The sequence below is a fragment of the Leuresthes tenuis genome, unplaced genomic scaffold, assembly GCF_036924035.1.
Source record: "Leuresthes tenuis unplaced genomic scaffold, fLeuTen1.0.hap1 SCAF_2, whole genome shotgun sequence".
Taxonomy (NCBI): Eukaryota; Metazoa; Chordata; class Actinopteri; order Atheriniformes; family Atherinopsidae; genus Leuresthes; species Leuresthes tenuis.
The window spans coordinates 4,111,075-4,129,310 of record NW_027325356.1 but is presented as its reverse complement, the minus strand read 5'-3'; the positions used below and the strand labels follow the sequence as shown (position 1 = coordinate 4,129,310).

The 18,236-nt window shown below is 44.4% G+C and overlaps 1 protein-coding gene across 1 annotated transcript in view; it reads left to right on the top strand.

The window, feature by feature from the left end:
* map1aa (microtubule-associated protein 1Aa) overlaps positions 1-15,921 on the top strand; it is a 55,706-nt gene extending 39,785 nt beyond the window's left edge. Inside the window, exons 4-7 of the mRNA XM_072379913.1 lie at positions 2,815-2,955; positions 3,046-9,895; positions 9,987-10,213; positions 13,562-15,921. Coding sequence (XP_072236014.1) covers positions 2,815-2,955; positions 3,046-9,895; positions 9,987-10,213; positions 13,562-13,717 — 7,374 coding nt within the window. The 3' untranslated portion in view covers positions 13,718-15,921. The remainder of the gene's footprint in view (positions 1-2,814; positions 2,956-3,045; positions 9,896-9,986; positions 10,214-13,561) is intronic.
* Positions 15,922-18,236: the final 2,315 nt, after the last annotated feature.

Sequence of the window (18,236 nt, the reverse complement as noted above, 5' to 3'; positions counted from 1 at the left end):
CATGCAACATGGAAACAGCTGTTTGGTGATGAAGACTTCCTGAAATATTCTGGATTTTGATCTGATTTGATCACTCTGAGCAGTTTCGGGCCAAAGTGTTTCTCCTGTTGTTCACCTTTCGCCCTCAGTAGGAGGTCCGTGGCGTCTGGTCTGATTAAAGGGGAACTCTGGTATTTTTAAACCTGGACCTTATTTCTGGCATGAAATACATTTATCTACTCACCGAGAACAGTTTGGTGAAAGTCGGCGTCCTTCGGAAGATATTTAGATTCCTCCAGATCCATATAACGGAGTGAACGGGGCTTAGAGGATGCAGCCTCTAAATAAGGCATTATCTGTCTTTATTTCACCAATACTTTAAGAAGAATGAATGAATGAACGTGTACTATAGCTCTGTTAGCTCAGAGCTGCTGTTATGTGGCTACTTGCAGCTATAGGAGAGCTAATGGAGGGATTTCTACACAGGCACTCTACTGGGACCACTTCATCCACACGCCCCCCTGCAGCACAGTTTATTCACTCCGTGCTCTGTGACAGTCGGCTAACTTCACACAGAGTTTGCTGCTGATAGTTTTGTGCAACATGGCAGGATATTTATCAGATTTAGACGACGTGGACGACGACTTTGAGTAAAATGGACGTTCTTACTGGAGTGAATAAACTGTGCTGCAGGGGGGCGTGTGGATGCAGTGGTCCCAGTAGAGTGCCTGTGTAGAAATCCCTCCGTTAGCTCTCCTATAGCTGCAAGTAGCCACATAACAGCAGCTATGAGCTAACAGCAGCTATGAGCTAACAGAGCTATAGCACACGTTCATTCATTCATTCTTCTTAAAGTATTGGTGAAATAAAGACAGATAATGCCTTATTTAGAGGCTGCATCCTCTAAGCCCCGTTCACTCCGTTATATGGATCTCCAGTTATCTAAATATCTTCCAAAGGACGCCGACTTTCACCAAACTGTTCTCGGTGAGTAGATGAACGTATTTCATGCCAGAAATAAGGTCCAGGTTTAAAAATACCGGACTTCCCCTTTAACATGAGAACACACTGTCACCCTCAGCTTCACGAGTGTCTGAGAGCTGTTTGAGTGCATCCTCAGACTCTTTGTTGTCACTGGTTTTTTAAATCCAGGACATTTACTTTATTGCAGTTTTCTTCTCATGAACAGTTTGCACTGCAGTGGGCTCCTTGATGTGTTATTGCCACTCATAGATCAGTGGATCGTTGTCCTTGTGTGACTTTCCACATGTAGAAAAACAGCTCAATGGCATTTCTGAACTTCAAACACTCCATAGGGAATATTTAAGCCTTTTAATAGGCAGCAGGTTGAAGGCTGCCACCTCAACCTGGATCAAAGTGGCTTAGAACTGCAAACGTTTAAACGTTAAACGTGCTAAACACACTTTGAGAAGTTACATCTTCCATAATTCATCATTTCTGTCCATGAGCACTACAGCATAATTCACTGCTGTCGTGGTTAACCAAGCAGACAAAGTGACTCCCTGCTGTACCTTTATGTAAATTCCTTGAACAATGCAATGAAAAAGTAAATACCTCTCTAGTATTTTCCTATTTTGTTACATTGCAAACAGGAACTTAAATGGATTTTTGGGAGGTTTGTATGATTCGATCAACGCAGAACGCCTAACACAATACTTTAACTGCCAAACTTACAAGAAATAAGGCAAATAAACTGAAAACTTAGACATGCATAAGCATTCACCAAAGTTCCAACTTCTGCAGGGATTTTTTCCCTCTTCCCCAGATCCTTCGCTCTGGATGGGGTTAAATGGTGTAAAGCAGCGTTTAAGCCACAGATTCTTGATTAGGTTGACGTCTGGGCTTCAAAAAGGCCACGTCAAAACATTTTAATGTGTCCTTTTAGACATTATATTGTCCCAGTTTAAATTCTCTGGGATTTTGACTAATTTCCCAGGTGAAGACAAACATGCCACCAGCATGCTTCACTGTGGAGGGTGATGAGGGATGTTTTCATTGGTGACTTTACTTTTTCTTTGCAGCAAAGGCTTTTCAAAGTTCAGTTTTGAGGGATTTACAGTGTAATGTGGGCAGATGGACCTATGGATCTATGAGTTTTGGTGGCCTGCACTTTATTAGCAGGTTAGTCGGATTAGGAATTGGAATACATAAAATCCCAAAACAAATCCATTTAAATCTCAAGATGTAATGAAACAAGAAAGGAAAAAAGGGGTGTGGACACTCTTACAAGTATAGATAAAGACATAAATTAAACTGCTTTTCAGAGCCGGGTTTTAACTAATGTAGCTTATATTGTGTTTTATCTACATACTGAACAACTTCAGCACATTTTAAAAGATCAGAGGATGTTACCTTTCAAATTAAGTCTCATTTATCTTTTCCATTTCTGGTTATGCCAAAACATTCAAACTTCCTTATTGTCCCCGTGTTTATTGTCCCATTTCCAGGGTTCAAACATTGTGTTTTCAGTATGGAGTGACAGTGACTGCATCAGGGCAGAAATTTACAGAACTTATCCATCTCTTACGATTAATTTTAGACAGCTAAATTTAAACTTGGTGCACAGTCTGAGCCTCAAACTGAATGTTTGACTTTCTGTCACTCTGCAGGTAAATTGTCTCAAACAACAGCAGCAAATCATTCTGCAGCTGCTGAAACTCACAAGCACCTAAATAAAAGTGCAAAAACACCATTTAGCCACTCAAACAGAGCTTTCATCCTCCCAGGACGGTGCAGCTCAACATTTTTGCCTTGATATTGACGACTTACAGAGACTGAGTAAGGTTTAAATTGGATATTCTGTCCTCTACCCAGATTTTCTCACTGATCACTGACTCTGCGACAAATAAGTTGCTGATCCTGAGCGGCCAGAGCTCCGAGCAGGGAGGTGAGATCCTACTGCAAGGTGGAGCCTTCACCTGGCGGCATTTGTCCAGTACTATCACCAACCCCCAAGTAAGCCAAGCATTCTCTCACTTCAGATACTTTTTGTGACAGTCTACATGGGTCGAAAAGCACAGATTTGTCCCTGTTCTTGTGTTTTAGGGGATTGAGGTCCTGTCCAGGGTTTTTTCGGCGCAGCCGTCCAGGCTTACTGTTTCCTGTCAGGGAGACGGGGGCTGGAGCTCCCTGGGTCAAAGCCTGGAGCAGCAGCCACTCAAAAAGTTTCTTGAATACCGCCTAAACCCTGACCCCCACCTCCCCGAGATGGACGGAGTCACAGAATTCACGGAGTACATCTCAGAGACTGTGGATGTGCCGTCACCCTTTGAGCTTCTGGAGCCGCCAACCTCTGGAGGGTTCCTGAAGCTGTCCAAGCCCTGCTGCTACATCTTCCCTGGAGGCAGGGGGGACTCTGCTTTGTTTGCCGTTAACGGATTCAACATCCTGGTGGACGGGGGATCTGACAGGAAGTCCTGCTTCTGGAAGCTGGTTCGACACCTGGACAGGATCGACTCTGTACTGCTCACACATATCGGTGCAGACAACCTCCCTGGCATCAATGGATTGTTCCAGAGAAAGATAGCAGAGCAGGAAGAAGAGCAGAACCAAGGATCGGGCTCCAGCACTAACGGCGACTGGATGAAGAACTTGATCTCCCCTGAGCTTGGGATTGTGTTTTTCAATGTCCCGGAGAAACTTAGGATGCCTGAGTCTACGCTGAAGGTTAAGCGGAGCATTGAAGAAGCATCTCTGACATTGCAGTACCTCAGCAAGCTTGGTATCACACCAGAGCCTCTTCACAGGGTAGTCAGCAACACCATTGAGCCTATCACACTGTTCCACAAGCTCGGTGTAGGAAAGCTAGACATGTATGTCTTAAACCCAGTAAAGGAGAGCAAAGAGATGCAGTTTCTGATGCAAAAATGGGCCGGAAACAGCAAAGCCAAAACAGGGATTATGATGCCAAATGGAAAAGAAGGAGAGATATCCGTCCCTTATTTGACATCAGTTACAGCGTTAATCGTTTGGATTCCACACCGCCCCACAGAAAAGATCGTCCGGGTGCTATTCCCTGGAAATGCACCACAAAACAAAATTTTTGAGGGCCTCGAGAAACTGAAACACCTGGACTTCCTGCGATACCCAGTGGCCACCCAGAAAGATATATCGTCTGGTGCTCCACCTCCCATCATCAAACAAACTAAAATGAGGTCAAGAGCAGACAGCAAAGAGAGTCTCAAATCTTCACCCAAACCACACTCTAAAGCAACCAAAAAAGAAGCCAGTGGGCAGGAGGAAGAGTCAAAGAATGACGCCACTAAAGAGAATAAAGTTGAAAAGAAAGAAGAGAAGAAGCCCAAAAGTGAAAGTTTAAAGGCCACCAAACAGCAGAAAAACAGCGAAGTGGCCCCTTGTGCAGACAAGAAGGAGAAAAAGAAAATATCCAAGGAAAAACCTTCCAAGCAAGAGAAAGCATCTAAGATGGATGAGAAGAAAGACAAAGAGAAAAAAGAAATCAAGAAAGACAAAGAGAAAAAAGAAATCAAGAAAGATAAAGTAAAGAAGGATGAGAACATAAGAAAAGAAGAGAAAAAAGAGAATAAAGCCAAGGAGGACAAAAAGAAGGACCCGAGTAAACCTGAGCTTAGAAAAATCACCAAACCTGACTTGAAGCCTCTTACCCCTGAGGTAAGGAAGACGCTACACAAGGCCAAGAGTCAGGCTAAGCCCAAGACTGACAAAAACAAAGCTGTTAAAGAGGAAGCCACTGAGAAGAAGCCGGTTCGAAGGAACATACCTGAGGAGGTTGCTGCAGCAGCTCTGGCTGACAGGTCCATCGTGTCCTCGCCCGAAGACCTCACCGAGGACTTCGAGGCTCTGAAGCAAGAGGAGACGTCCAAACACAAGCCTGAGCCTGTCCAGAACGATGTGATGTCTGAGGTTTCTTCCTCGGTTTTACCCGATGAGAAGGCCACAGCCACTGAGATAAAATCTGCTGTCAAACAGGAAGCAGACGACAAAGACAAAGGTGCATCTCAACAGGTGGCGGCTTTTCAAACGAAGGATGCAACCGACGGCTTTCATAAGAAGTATGAAGAGGAGAAGATGGAGAAATATGACAAGTACTCTGTAAGAGACAGTGGTGCGGACAGATCAAAGAAGAGCGAGAGCTCGGAGGAGGAGGGCGATGTCATCGAAAAAGCCGAACTTGAAGGAACAGAAGATGAGGAGATCCTGAAATACAAAACAGAGGATGTGCAAAAGGAAAGAACTGGGAAGGAGTGGGACACCAAACCAGCTGAGCAAAAACGTTCAACAGGCGTAGCTCCGGTGACAGCCTCTGCCTCCGAGCTGTTCTCCTTCATTCAAGATGAAACCATTCCTGGTTACTCTGAGACCGAGCAGACGATCTCCGACGAGGAGATCCACGAGGACACAGAAGACAGGATCCCACAGCTGCGCTATGATGTCGGCTCTTATGACATTTCTGTTCCTGACGTTCCTGGCACCTTCGACTCCATGCATGGTATCAAAGAGATGAAGAGCTCTTCTGCGTCTGATGCCGCAGATGTCAAGCCCAAAGCCTTCGTTGTAGGCCACGAGCCCGAGCTCGCGCCTTACCCCGCCATCATTGCTGCTCCTCTTGCTGAGGAGGAGCACATCTCCTCAGCAACTTCCATCACAGATTACGACAAACTGTCATCCTTTGCAACATCTGTGGCTGAAGACCAGTCGATCACCTCGGTGACGGCGCCTCAGACAGAGGACGTCGGGAGGAACTCACTCCTGCTGGACACCATCAACAGCGTCCCCTCCCGTGCAGAGGCGGCCCACGGAAAGGACTATCTCCACTCAGCAGGAACCATCTCTCCCACCTCTTCTCTCGAGGATGACAAGTGCTTTAAGTCTCCTTCCTCTGATGAGTACCAGCCCAACATCCCAGAGATGGAGGGTGATGCAAAGGTCAAATTAGTCCACGAAGAAGAAGACGATGAAGAGGAAGAGGATGAGGACCAGACTCCAAATGTTGACATCCCTCTGGGTAAACTTCAAGAGGGTTATGAACATGCAGCCTCCATGATGCGCCAGGAAAAGGAGAAATCTCCACCTCCGATCCTTCCCACGCAGGCTGGGAAAGAAAATCCGGCTCTCTTCAGTTCAGAGGGATTTAAGACTGCTGAAATAAAGCCTGTCTCACCCCCTCCATCTGTCTCCCCTGGGTTGGAGTCCCACTCCAGGCAGGAGAGTGAGGAAAGATGCACGAGTCCTGATGACAGCACCATGAAACTGGCCTCACCCACGCAGTCTGTGCCCACAAGCAGCGGCTATTCTCCGACAGAAGAGAAAGCCTTTAAGACAGAGGAAAAGGATGAAATGGTGACCAACGTGAAATATGACATCCAGAAAACCGAGAAATCAGTCACCATCTTGGACAATACCTCCTTTATCGCCCTGCCAGGTGACAAGACTGCTTTTGAAGCGTCTGAGGAATCCGATGAGGGCAATGAGGATGAAGACGAGCCTTACACCAAAAAGGATTTACAGCCTACTGTGAAGGCGAAGCTCATGGAGGCAAAAGAAGGTTGCTTCTTGGATGACGACTTCGCATTTGAGGCAAAGTCTCCAAAGACAGAAACAGAGGTCAAGAGTTCAGAAAAGACACAGGTGTCCTTTAGTCCTCCAGAGAAACCAAAACCTCAAGTGATGTACTCTGATGAAGAGGAAGATGACAACAATGATGATGATTTTACGAGTGGGGTGGGGGCTAAAGCCTCAACAATCAACCAAGACAAAGTTGATGTAAAAAATGGCAGCAGCGAAAAAGAAGATATCAGCGTTAAAGAGCCAGAGAAAAGCGTTCATTTCAGTCTTTATAATTTTCCAGAGAAGGAGAGCAAGGAAAAGGCTCCGTACACAAGGCAAGACACGCCATACGTGCATGGCAAGACGTTCTCGTACGGTGACATTTACGACAGCAAAACAAGCTCAGAGGACTCCGATTTGTATCGCCAGGAGTCAGAAGATAAGGTGGAGAAAGATTCTGCAAAGGGTGAACTGGATTCAGAGAAACCTGAGCCCCCGTCACCGGTCGCAGTCATGGATACGACGTCAGAGAAGGAAGGTTTTACCGTCTCATTTGGAAAAGAATCCTTCACGTCTTCGTGGCTCGACTCTAAGAGCACCTCCGGAGCCACAGCTCCATTCGACAGAGAGACCAAAGAAAAGTCGACCTTTGAATACAGCCAAGGTAGTCGTTTCCCTTCGGTGGCTGACAGGCCTGAGGCCTCAACCACTTCTTTGTCATCAGAGAAGGATTCTGCTTTGAAAAGCCAAACTGACAGCATGAAGCCCGCTGCGTTCTCCTCACTGACACTGGGATACAGCGAGAAGGGAGCGTGCCTGGATGTTGATATGCGAAAACTAACTGCAAAGGACGAAGAGGATTATGATGATGATGAAGTTATTGATGAGGATGATGAGGACGATGAAGAAGAGGAGGAGGAGGAGGACGACGACGACGTTAATTGTGAGATGGAGAAAGGTGCCAAAGAGAAGTCTGAGAAGGAGGCAAAAAGTCCAATCAGTGAGATGTTTGGCTCAAATAGGCCTGAGTTCATGGTTTCTATGGCTGGGTACGGTTATAACAGTCAGGGGAAGCCGGGCAGGGAAGAAAGCAGCTCCAGCTCACTCAGTAAGGCTGAAGATGAAACCAAGACTGACTCGTCATCCCTGAGTGGGGATTTGGGGGCCACAGGATTGTCTGGTTTCTCCTCAGGGTTTAAATACTCATATGGCAGAGAGGAGAAAGAGTCATTTTTATCAACGGGAGACAAAGAAACAGAGGATTTTACTTCGAAACCCAAAGAGGACAGTTACTACCAGAGCGACAGAGCTGATCCTGAGTTTGAAAATCAGAAGACACCGGATCTTCTGAGTAAGAGCTCACTGGACACAAGCTTCCAGTACACAACCACCGCTGCCCCTGGATACTCGTCCTCTTCGGCTTACAGCTACTCCTCATCGACTTCGGGCTCCCTCTCCACCAGCCGTCAGTTCGGAGAGGAGCTGGAAACGCCCGCCTCCGCCGAGCCTCTCTTTGAGTACTCCTCTTTCAAGGAGGAACACTCCTTTGTCATGGATTCGCCCTTCTCCAGTTCAGCTGGCGCCAAAGACGACTATCTGGAAGTTTCCGAGAAACAAATCACTGCAACAACCACAGCGGAGTCCACTCCCAGTTTAGCTCGCTTTTCACCCCTGAGCCCATTTGAGGAGGTCAAATCCTTCCCCTCTCTGTCCTCCGCCGCCATCGTTGAAGACAAGGCGAAGCATGTTACCCCATTTGCCGGAGTTACGGATAAAGGCCCTCAGTCTGACTGCTTCTATAAGCCTGAGTGGTCCGAAGGGGCAAAGCTGGACACAGCTGCCGGTTTTGGAGCCTCGGTAGGTCCTTTCTCTCAGCTCTCAGACTTCTCCACAGACAAAGAGGCAGCCAGTGCTGCTCTGTTTGGTGTCACTTCCTCACCTCGGCCAGACATTGAAGGCAAACATTACTTTGAGGAGACAGACAGCAGTGAAGAGGAGGATGAGGAGGCGTATATGCGTGAAATGACTCGGAGGTCCCCTTCCAGCGGCCTTGCTGGCAGCCTCTCCTTTTCTGACAAGCCTGTTGCCCCGGCTGTCAGCGGAAAAACAGGTGGTGCACTTCCAGATGTTCTTGGCTCCTATATGTCTTCACCGCTCCAGACCAGCAAGACGGACCCGGCCAATGGTCCCACAGAAGTCAGCCCAAGCACCACCCTTCCTTCTGTAGGTGCAGCAGGCGGTGTAGCCTCAACTAAGGTGGAGACCAGGGAGGGGGCAGCGGGTTACGTCAGGAGTTCTTACGAGTGGGAAATGCCGAAGCCTCAGAAGGGAATGGTTCCCGGAGACTCCCCTCCACATTATCGCCATGACGATGAGTTTGAAGAAGAGTGTGAGATGGAGCCAGAGCACCCCGCCCGCCCCCTTTCGCTTTCTTCAACCGATCAGCCGTTCCGCTCTCCGTTCTACGCCGAGGAGTGCAGTCGAGGAGAGCAGGACGACGACGATGACAGTGACCAGGATGTGCCCATGGGAGCCACCTCCTCTTACACCAGCCGCACCTCTCCAGGATATTCATCCTCCGAGTACCGGCAGCGCAAAGAGGACCTTTCACCCTCCTTCATCAACCCCTCTATGCGGCAGCTTTCCAGCGATGATGATGATGAGGAAGAAGGCCGCAGGAGCGATCAGTCACAAGAGGGGGATGAACATGACCTGTCAGTCAAGAAAAGGGCTCACAAACAACCCCATCACCACCAATCCCACAGCAGCTCTCTGCACCAGGCTGGTGGGATGTCAGCAGTGATGGGTCTGGCCACAGAGGACACCCCGCCCAGCTCCGTCAGTGAGTCTTTAGCCTCTCAGTCTGACTCTGATGGGCCTCCAGGCACCGAAGAATACCCTTCAGTCACTGGTGAAGGGAATATGGACTCAGATGAGGACGGCGACTACATGCCTGTCGATAAATTAGCAGCAGGAGTAGGCAGCCATCACCCTGCTTCCAGAAAGAGCCACGACCCTCCTCCTGCTCCTCTCATGGACCCTTACCCTCACCCCCCTCATCCAGATGTTTGCATGGTGGATCCTGACGCCTTGGACAATGGCTCTCTGAAGAAAGAGCCAAAGGCCAAAACCTTGAAGAAGGCTTCTGGAAAAACCAAATCGTCATCCCCAGCCAGGCGCAAGAGGTCTCCCATGCCTGTCAAACAGACGCCATCTCCTCGCAGCGCCACGCTGAAGAAGAAGGAGGCGGACAAGAGCTCACGTATGTCTCGTCTGTCAGATGGACAAGGCTCCAAAGACGATGACCTCTCGAGATCGAGCTACAACCCCGGCAAAGGACTGACAAACGGAGTAAAGAGCAGCTCAGGTGAACAAATGTGATGAAAAAGTGAAAAATGTACAGCCGTTTCTTTGGCTGCATCTTTTTTCTTCATGACAGTTTGGTTTTGTTCTCCCAGGTTCTCAGAAGTCGGGCTCTGCGGCTGCTCCTGGCCTTCCCATTTATGTGGATTTGGCCTACATTCCCAACCACTGCAGTGCAAAGAACGTTGACCAAGAGTTTTTCAAACGCATCCGCTCTGCATACTACGTCATCAGCGGGAACGACGGAGCAAGTGCTGAACCAAGCCGAGGAGTCCTCGATGCTCTGTTGGATGGCAAATCTCAGTGGGGCTCAAACCTACAGGTATCATTTACAACACTGAGGCTAACCGGTGCTGCATAAAACATAAAAAAAAATGTGCTCCAATCAAAACAACCCAATAGATGAAGTTATTTAGTTTATTCATACCTTAAATAAGACCCATTGGGGTGTCCACTAAACTTAAATGATTAAAAATCACTTCTTTATGGTTAGAAAATTATCACAATTAAGATTAAAATCAGTTATTTTGGTACCATCACCTTAATGGATACCACTTTTACTGTTGTTATGACAACACAGTTGCTCCCTTGACCACTGATGTCGAGAATATTATCGATTACAAATCCGATTCTGATTCTTTTTATCAATTCTGATTTTAATCGATTCCTGGTTTGAATTCCAAAATGGTTAAAAAGAGAAGAGGAGATGTAATGTTTTTAAAAGCTACATTTCTTTGTTCTGAACTTTGAACTCAAAATGCAATTTTTTTACGCTGACATATAACATAATTACGGACTGAGGCCAAACATAAGGATAGGTCCTGACAGGTCATGATCTATGATTGGCACATAGGTCCTTACATGTCATGACCTACGTTAGGCACATAGGGCCTGACAGGGACCTATGATAGGCACATAGGTCCTGACAGGGACCTATGATAGGCACATAGGTCCTGACAGGGACCTATGATAGGCACATAGGTCCTGACAGGGACCTATGATAGGCACATAGGTCCTGACAGGTCATGACCTACGTTAGGCACATAGGGCCTGACAGGGACCTATGATAGGCACATAGGTCCTGACAGGGACCTATGATAGGCACATAGGTCCTGACAGGGACCTATGATAGGCACATAGGTCCTGACAGGGACCTATGATAGGCACATAGGTCCTGACAGGGACCTATGATAGGCACATAGGTCCTTACAGGTCAAGACCTATGATAGGCACATAGGTCCTGACAGGTCATGACCTATGATAGGCACATAGGTATTGACAGGTCATGACCTATGATAGGCACATAGGTCCTTACAGGTCAAGACCTACGTTAGGCACAGAGGTATTGGCAGGTCATGACCTATGATTGGCACATAGGTCCTGACAGGAACCTATGATAGGCACATAGGTCCTTACAGGTCAAGACCTATGATAGGCACATAGGTATTGGCAGGTCATGACCTATGATAGGCACATAGGTCCTGACAGGGACCTATGATAGGCACATAGGTCCTTACAGGTCAAGACCTACGTTAGGCACATAGGTATTGACAGGTCATGACCTACGTTAGACACATAGGTCCTGACAGGTCATGACCTATGATAGGCACCTATCCAGTGCGTCCAGGACCTATGAGCTCAGGAACGAACAAGAGGAACTGAAATTCCAGTACCGGGTATGTTCACAACCTTAATTACCACTAAAAGTCGAATACTCTTTTAATGTGATTATAGATCATTATTGCAAGCGTGAACAAATGACCAATGGAGTCATTTTTGGAAGGAGAACAAAAACCGATGTAACAACGAATCGTTAAAAGCTTGTCAGATTGGGAGTAAAATGAGCATCCCAAAGCATTATTCAGAGCTAACTCTAAATGAATTTAATTTAAAAATCAAACTGTCTGCATGTAAAATATGAGGCACAGCAGAAAGTGGCGATATGGACTGTGTAGATGAGTGGACTGAAGTGACGCGCTAATGACTGAAAACAGTCACAGTAATGCAATGATTTCCATTTGCAAATGTTAAAACCGACTCTGATATGAAATAGAAAACAGCTAAATTTAAGCCTGATGTTTGACATTTCCCTGAGAATGGAGGTATGCTGACACTCACTGACCCTTAATGTGTGAAATGTTATAGATTCGTGACATTTTCCCTAATAATCACACTATTTCTCGCCAACAATAGTAACACAAAGGGTTCCTTACCATAAATCCACTGGTAAGTTAAACAACGAAGAATCCAGCGAGTCTGATTCAAAAATAGATCCTGTCACCTTTCCTCCAGCCAGTGGCAGTCGGCCTCTATCAGAAACTCTGCTGAGAGGACTTCAGTTAGGAGTCCTGGACTCCCCCGTGCACGGTTTCAGCTCCGATCCTGGAAGGTGGAAAGGACTTAGAATCCGGCTCGAAGGACCATTATGTTAGAAAAATTCTCTCAAAATTAGGCTCAGAGTCGCTGGATACGATTAACACAAAACATTTATTTCTTGCAAGAAAGAGACAAGTCCGCACAACCTGTCAGGAAGATGGCTCAGAGTTGTCTCCCTGACAAAATGGTGCTCCAGCTATTTATGTTGTTTATGCTTGCTGATCACACAATGTTATGGGAAAAGGTGCTTCTCTCCCCATTCATTATTATGGGAAGGAACATTCAATGTTATGGGAAAAGGTGCTTCTCTCACCATTCATTATTATGGGAAGGAACATTCAATGTTATGGGAAAAGGTGCTTCTCTCACCATTCATTATTATGGGAAGGAACATTCAATGTTATGGGAAAAGGCGCTTTTCTCCCCATTCATTATTATGGGAAGGAACATTCAATGTTATGGGAAAAGGCGCTTTTCTCACCATTCATTATTATGGGAAGGAACATTCAATGTTATGGGAAAAGGTGCTTCTCTCCCCATTCATTATTATGGGAAGGAACATTCAATGTTATGGGAAAAGGTGCTTCTCTCCCCATTCATTATTATGGGAAGGAACATTCAATGTTATGGGAAAAGGCGCTTTTCTCACCATTCATTATTATGGGAAGGAACATTCAATGTTATGGGAAAAGGCGCTTTTCTCCCCATTCATTATTATGGGAAGGAACATTCAATGTTATGGGAAAAGGCGCTTTTCTCACCATTCATTATTATGGGAAGGAACATTCAATGTTATGGGAAAAGGTGCTTTTCTCACCATTCATTATTATGGGAAGGAACATTCAATGTTATGGGAAAAGGCGCTTTTCTCTCACCATTCATTATTATGGGAAGGAACATTCAATGTTATGGGAAAAGGCGCTTTTCTCACCATTCATTATTATGGGAAGGGACATTCAATGTTATGGGAAAAGGCGCTTCTCTCACCATTCATTATTATGGGAAGGAACATTCAATGTTATGGGAAAAGGTGATTCTCTCCCCATTCATTATTATGGGAAGGAACATTCAATGTTATGGGAAAAGGTGCTTCTCTCCCCATTCATTATTATGGGAAGGAACATTCAATGTTATGGGAAAAGGCATTTCTCACCAGTTAATATTATGGGAAAGACTAGTACAAGAGTCAAAACACTTTTGTTTGAATCATAGAAGAGGAAAAGATGGAGGGACTCTTCTGTCATAGTATAACTATATAATTTTTCCAACATCCCTTTTCGTGTTTTCCCTGCAGGTGACGCTGATCCCCACCCACGATACAGAGGTGACCCGTGACTGGTACCAGCAGACGCATGAGAGGCAGCAGGAGCTCAACATCATGGTCCTGGCCTCCAGCAGCACTGTCGTAATGCAAGACGAGTCCTTCCCAGCCTGCAAGATCGAGTTTTAAGATCCCCTTCAGCTCTCCCCTCCTCCGTCCTCGGGCCTCAGTGTAGATCTGTTTTTAAATTACTCTTCCCTGGTATGCAAATGTGTCTCTGCTCTGGGTGTTTGTGTTGCCTGGAAAGCAGAGACAGATCTGGATAACATTTTTTCTACATATTTGTTCATTTGGGTATCACCATTTCTATCACAAATGTAGTTTTGGGCTATTCATCCTTCACTGCATTACCAACAATATTTCAGTCCCATTTTCCAGACCCTATGACACAACATGGCAGATGAGGCTCATTTTCTAATTGAGCTCAGTGGAAACACATGTTTGCACACCTTAAAGTCAACAACGCCCACCCATGAAGCCTCTCACAGAAAATCCTGATAAATTTCTTCTCTCCTCTCTCTTTTCGTCTCCTTTGAAACGATGACAGTGTTGAATTTCATGCCTCCCTCTGATATAACAAAACAGAAACATAGAGAAAGTAGATTCCAGCAGTCCTCTTAATGTGTTTGGAGTATATTTGCTGTAGCTAGGAAGCATCCTATTCACAAATCTGTATTGTAGTGAATTAAGATATTTCTACAGTTTTCTCAAACAACCGTTCCAGTAAGAATTTCTCAGTGGCTGTTGTGAACATGATCAATACGTTCTCTGTTAATGTTTCTGTAGTCTTTGATGTGTTTTTCAATATCTCTGCAGTTAACAAATCGTCACAGAGGTCATATAAAGAGCTGTAGGTAGAGGCGTGATGCCAGTAGAAAGCATTTACCTGTTAAAGTAGAGGAAAGCACTGTGTGTTTAGAGCTCATTAGAGTCCAATAGATGAACCTCATATCAGTACAAAAGCGGTGTTACAGAATGAAGAATGTATTCCACTACAACAACAGGAACATGTGGTTGCGAGGAGAGCTTGTGTTTGCATGGTGAACGAAGATGTGGGCTGGTTCGGTTGATAGTAGAGGTTAGACTGTCACCCACATGTGCCTTTCTGTCCTGCTGTGCTGGAAGGGAAGCTGAAAGTTGTGCAGTGCAGGGGCCCAGATAAGGTCGACTCCTCTGCCGTTGTGAGGTTTTTAGTTTATCTGCCAGAGAGAATGTCGGCGCACAAAAAGGTCAGAGTTGTACATAGCGAGCATAAAATGGCACTTTTAAAGCACCAACTCAGTATTTCAGCTGCCACTCAAAAAGCACAAAGGCTAACCAGTGTACGAGACTTAAATCAGTTTTTGCTTTTTCAAATTCAGCAACATCAAAGGTGTACGCCATGACAGCGTTTGCCCTGAAAACCTGTGCTAGTTTTTGTTTTCTTATCTTTAATTGTGTTATATAACTGGCAACTTTCTTGTCTTTAAGTCAAAATTCAGTGGTTGATTTTAAGTAACACTAGATGTGATTTCCTTTTATTCCTTAGTGATTTTATGTTTGATAGATTTTGACTATTTTGATAGATTCTAAATGGGAACAAAAACCAACACTTAACAAACGTAAGGACCAACAAGCCTCTGCAGGGTAATAATAAAACTCCAGCTATTTCTCTTGTATTTGATTTTTCTCAGCTCTATAGATGCATGTACAGCAGAAGCATGTACAAAAGGCGTTGGCTATTTAATAAAGCTATTTGATAAAGCAGGGAGCAGCAGCCAAACCTCAGCTGCTCCAAGAGATTTGAATGTTTAGATGCAGATTAAACCTTTAAGTTCTCCGTGGAGGACTTTGATCTCCTGGTTGCCTTTGTTACCGTGCATCATACGGTACAGGTCGGTCACACTCGCAGCAACAATCCTACCGAAGCCTGAAACACATCACACAGCTCCGTGCAGGGAGGGAAACCTTCTGAGCAGACTACACTCACAATACACTGTCTGTCTCCAAATCCAGGTTTGGGAGCACCGTGAAAGAGTTACATACTAATGAGCTGAGATTTCTATTTATTGCTGTGCTAATATTCTTGGGTTAACTGTGTTCTCTTGTTGACCCACTGCGATACTCAGTCAGTCGATAAAAAAGTCAACTCTATTCCTATTCAATACTGTATCACTGTAAAGGACAATAAACAATCATCATTACTCACATATAAGCAGACTGCCAGACATTAAGGTCTTTCTTCACTACATTTTTATCAATAGTGAATTTCCTATTATTCACATTTATATCCAGATTAAGCTCAGCGCACACACCTAACTGCTGCATTTCGTACTGTGCAAAAAAAGAGGAAAATATTAAAGATCTTTGGCATTCAGACTGCCGTGAAACAAATCATTACATAGACTGTCGGTTTCCAGTGAGCCCCGCTTGTTCGTGCATGTGTGCATTTTGAGTTCTACTGTATTGTAACAGCTAAAGAAAAACTGACTTAACATTAAAAAGCTATTTAAAAAGATGTGTATTTAAGAAGCTAAGCTGTCCAGTTTGGAGGAGGCACGTGTAATCTGGCTGCGTTGTGCTGTGAAGAAAGCATCATGATCGTTTACCCTCCTTTCTGCTTCACGATTCTTCTTTCATCTTTTCTTTTAAGTGCAATATTCTCTTTATCTCTCTTTAAATGCTTATAAAGGTAAAATAGAAAATTGGTTTATTGTTGAAAGGGGAAAGGTGTGGTGAAGACCAATAAAAACATCATTTACTGAAGAAAAATGTCTCCCTGTTCTTGCGTTTTTGTATCACTGCATCATGCTAAATTTCTGTTGTAGCTTTTTGAATGGACTTTAAATGGATGTAATTATGTAGATTATAGGCAGCTGTTTTTCAAGTCTAAAGCGTGTGATCTTGCTATGTTTAGAAGCTAAGAAGATATAACCCACCCCAACACAGAATAAGTAGTTAGCATCAGTCTATCTAGAGCTGAATGCTAACATCCGAATGCTAGCTAAGCTAATGGGGTGACACTGGTTATTTTTCAAAATATACAAAATACAGTGAGAAAAATATGTCAAAGTGCTAACATTTGCTAATTGGCATTAAAGTAGAGGGCTTTATTATAGGGATCGCAGTCCTGAAGATCATAAATGGCGCAGAAACAAGGTTTTAACGTTGCTTTAAGCAACTGCTACTTAGCTAGCCTCAACCACACGGAAGGAATAAAAAAATAATGTTCAGAGTTTTGAAACATTTTGATTTCTATAATGAAACAATAATCTATAAAAATAATGAAATAGATAAAATACGAAGTGTTTTTTGTGTGAAAAACATTTCATTGTGTTTAGTCTGTTTTTTTAAATGCAGCTTTTTAAATGTCTTCTACAAAATGTCATATTTGTCTTTTTGCTTTTGTGTTTCTCTTCAGTTTACTTTTTCTTTCATTTTTTTTTTTGTTCTGTTTTAAAAAGTCAAACCAGTTTGGGCCTGATCTGGGATGTTTTTGATTGACTGGCCAGTGTTGTATGGGCATAAACTGGATGTCCAAAGTTTCTCCAAAGAAATGCAAAAGAAATCCAAAGAAACTGCAGATTTGGGTCATGTGTGGTGGGTATCTTGCTGAGTCTGGGCAGCCACACTTAACACAGTATTTAAATGCCAAATGTGGGCCAAAACATTTGTATCTATCTGGGCACAATGACTGAGTAATTCATGAAATCCTGATGGGGGAATTTATTGTGAAACTATCCATTAACTGCTGCATCATTTCACCCAAAACCAAAAAATTTAACCTCACGATGGTTCACTTTCATAAAAAAAGCACAAAAAGGCTCAAATTATGTTTATGGAACAATTTTCATAGCTAAAACACAATTTTTCTGAGATAATGTGATATGTTTGTTACTTATAATACTATAATAATTGAGTGTCTGCAACAAAATAGCAGCAAAAAGATGCCAATAAATTGTTTTGTGCTGTGTAAATATTATGATAAATAATACTGATACGACTGTGAATGCTATGTTTAATTTCCAGGTCAATTCTGACCTGGAACTTTCAGCATTTGGCCTATATTACACATTAAATGTGTGGTGTTAGCATATGATAGCAGCTGTTACGGTTACACATGACAGTTTCTTCTAAAAGTGATGGGAAATACTGTCACTGTAAACAGAGACGAGGGAAATCCAAAACACAGTTTGACATGTTCGAGTCTGAGGAAAGCCAAAGATGACTGAAAACAATCCTATGAAGGGTTGCTTTGGCCTAAAGAAAAAAAAAACTTTGCAGATGCTGTTTAACTGATTATTTCTTATCCTTATGCCTTGATCTGGATGATATTTTAGGAGCCTCTGATTTAGGTATTATGGGCACCAGTTTTCCTTCCTTGTGGGCTCACAGTGTTTGGATGATGTAATCCAGTGTGAGTTGAATGCCACCGGGTGGGTCCAGACACGGGAACAGTGTGGGCTTTGTTCTGACTGAGAATAACCTTTTTCAACAGTCTGAGTGTCCAGAGACGAGCATGTTGGGAGCTTTGAGGCCCTGCAGCGAGGTTACGAGCGGATTGTCATGCAAACTGAGGAAAACAGAGACGGCAGTGATTGGTAAAGCATCGTGTTCCCAACGGACTGCTTACGCTTTGTGAGGCTGATACTGAGTTTAGGAAGGAGCT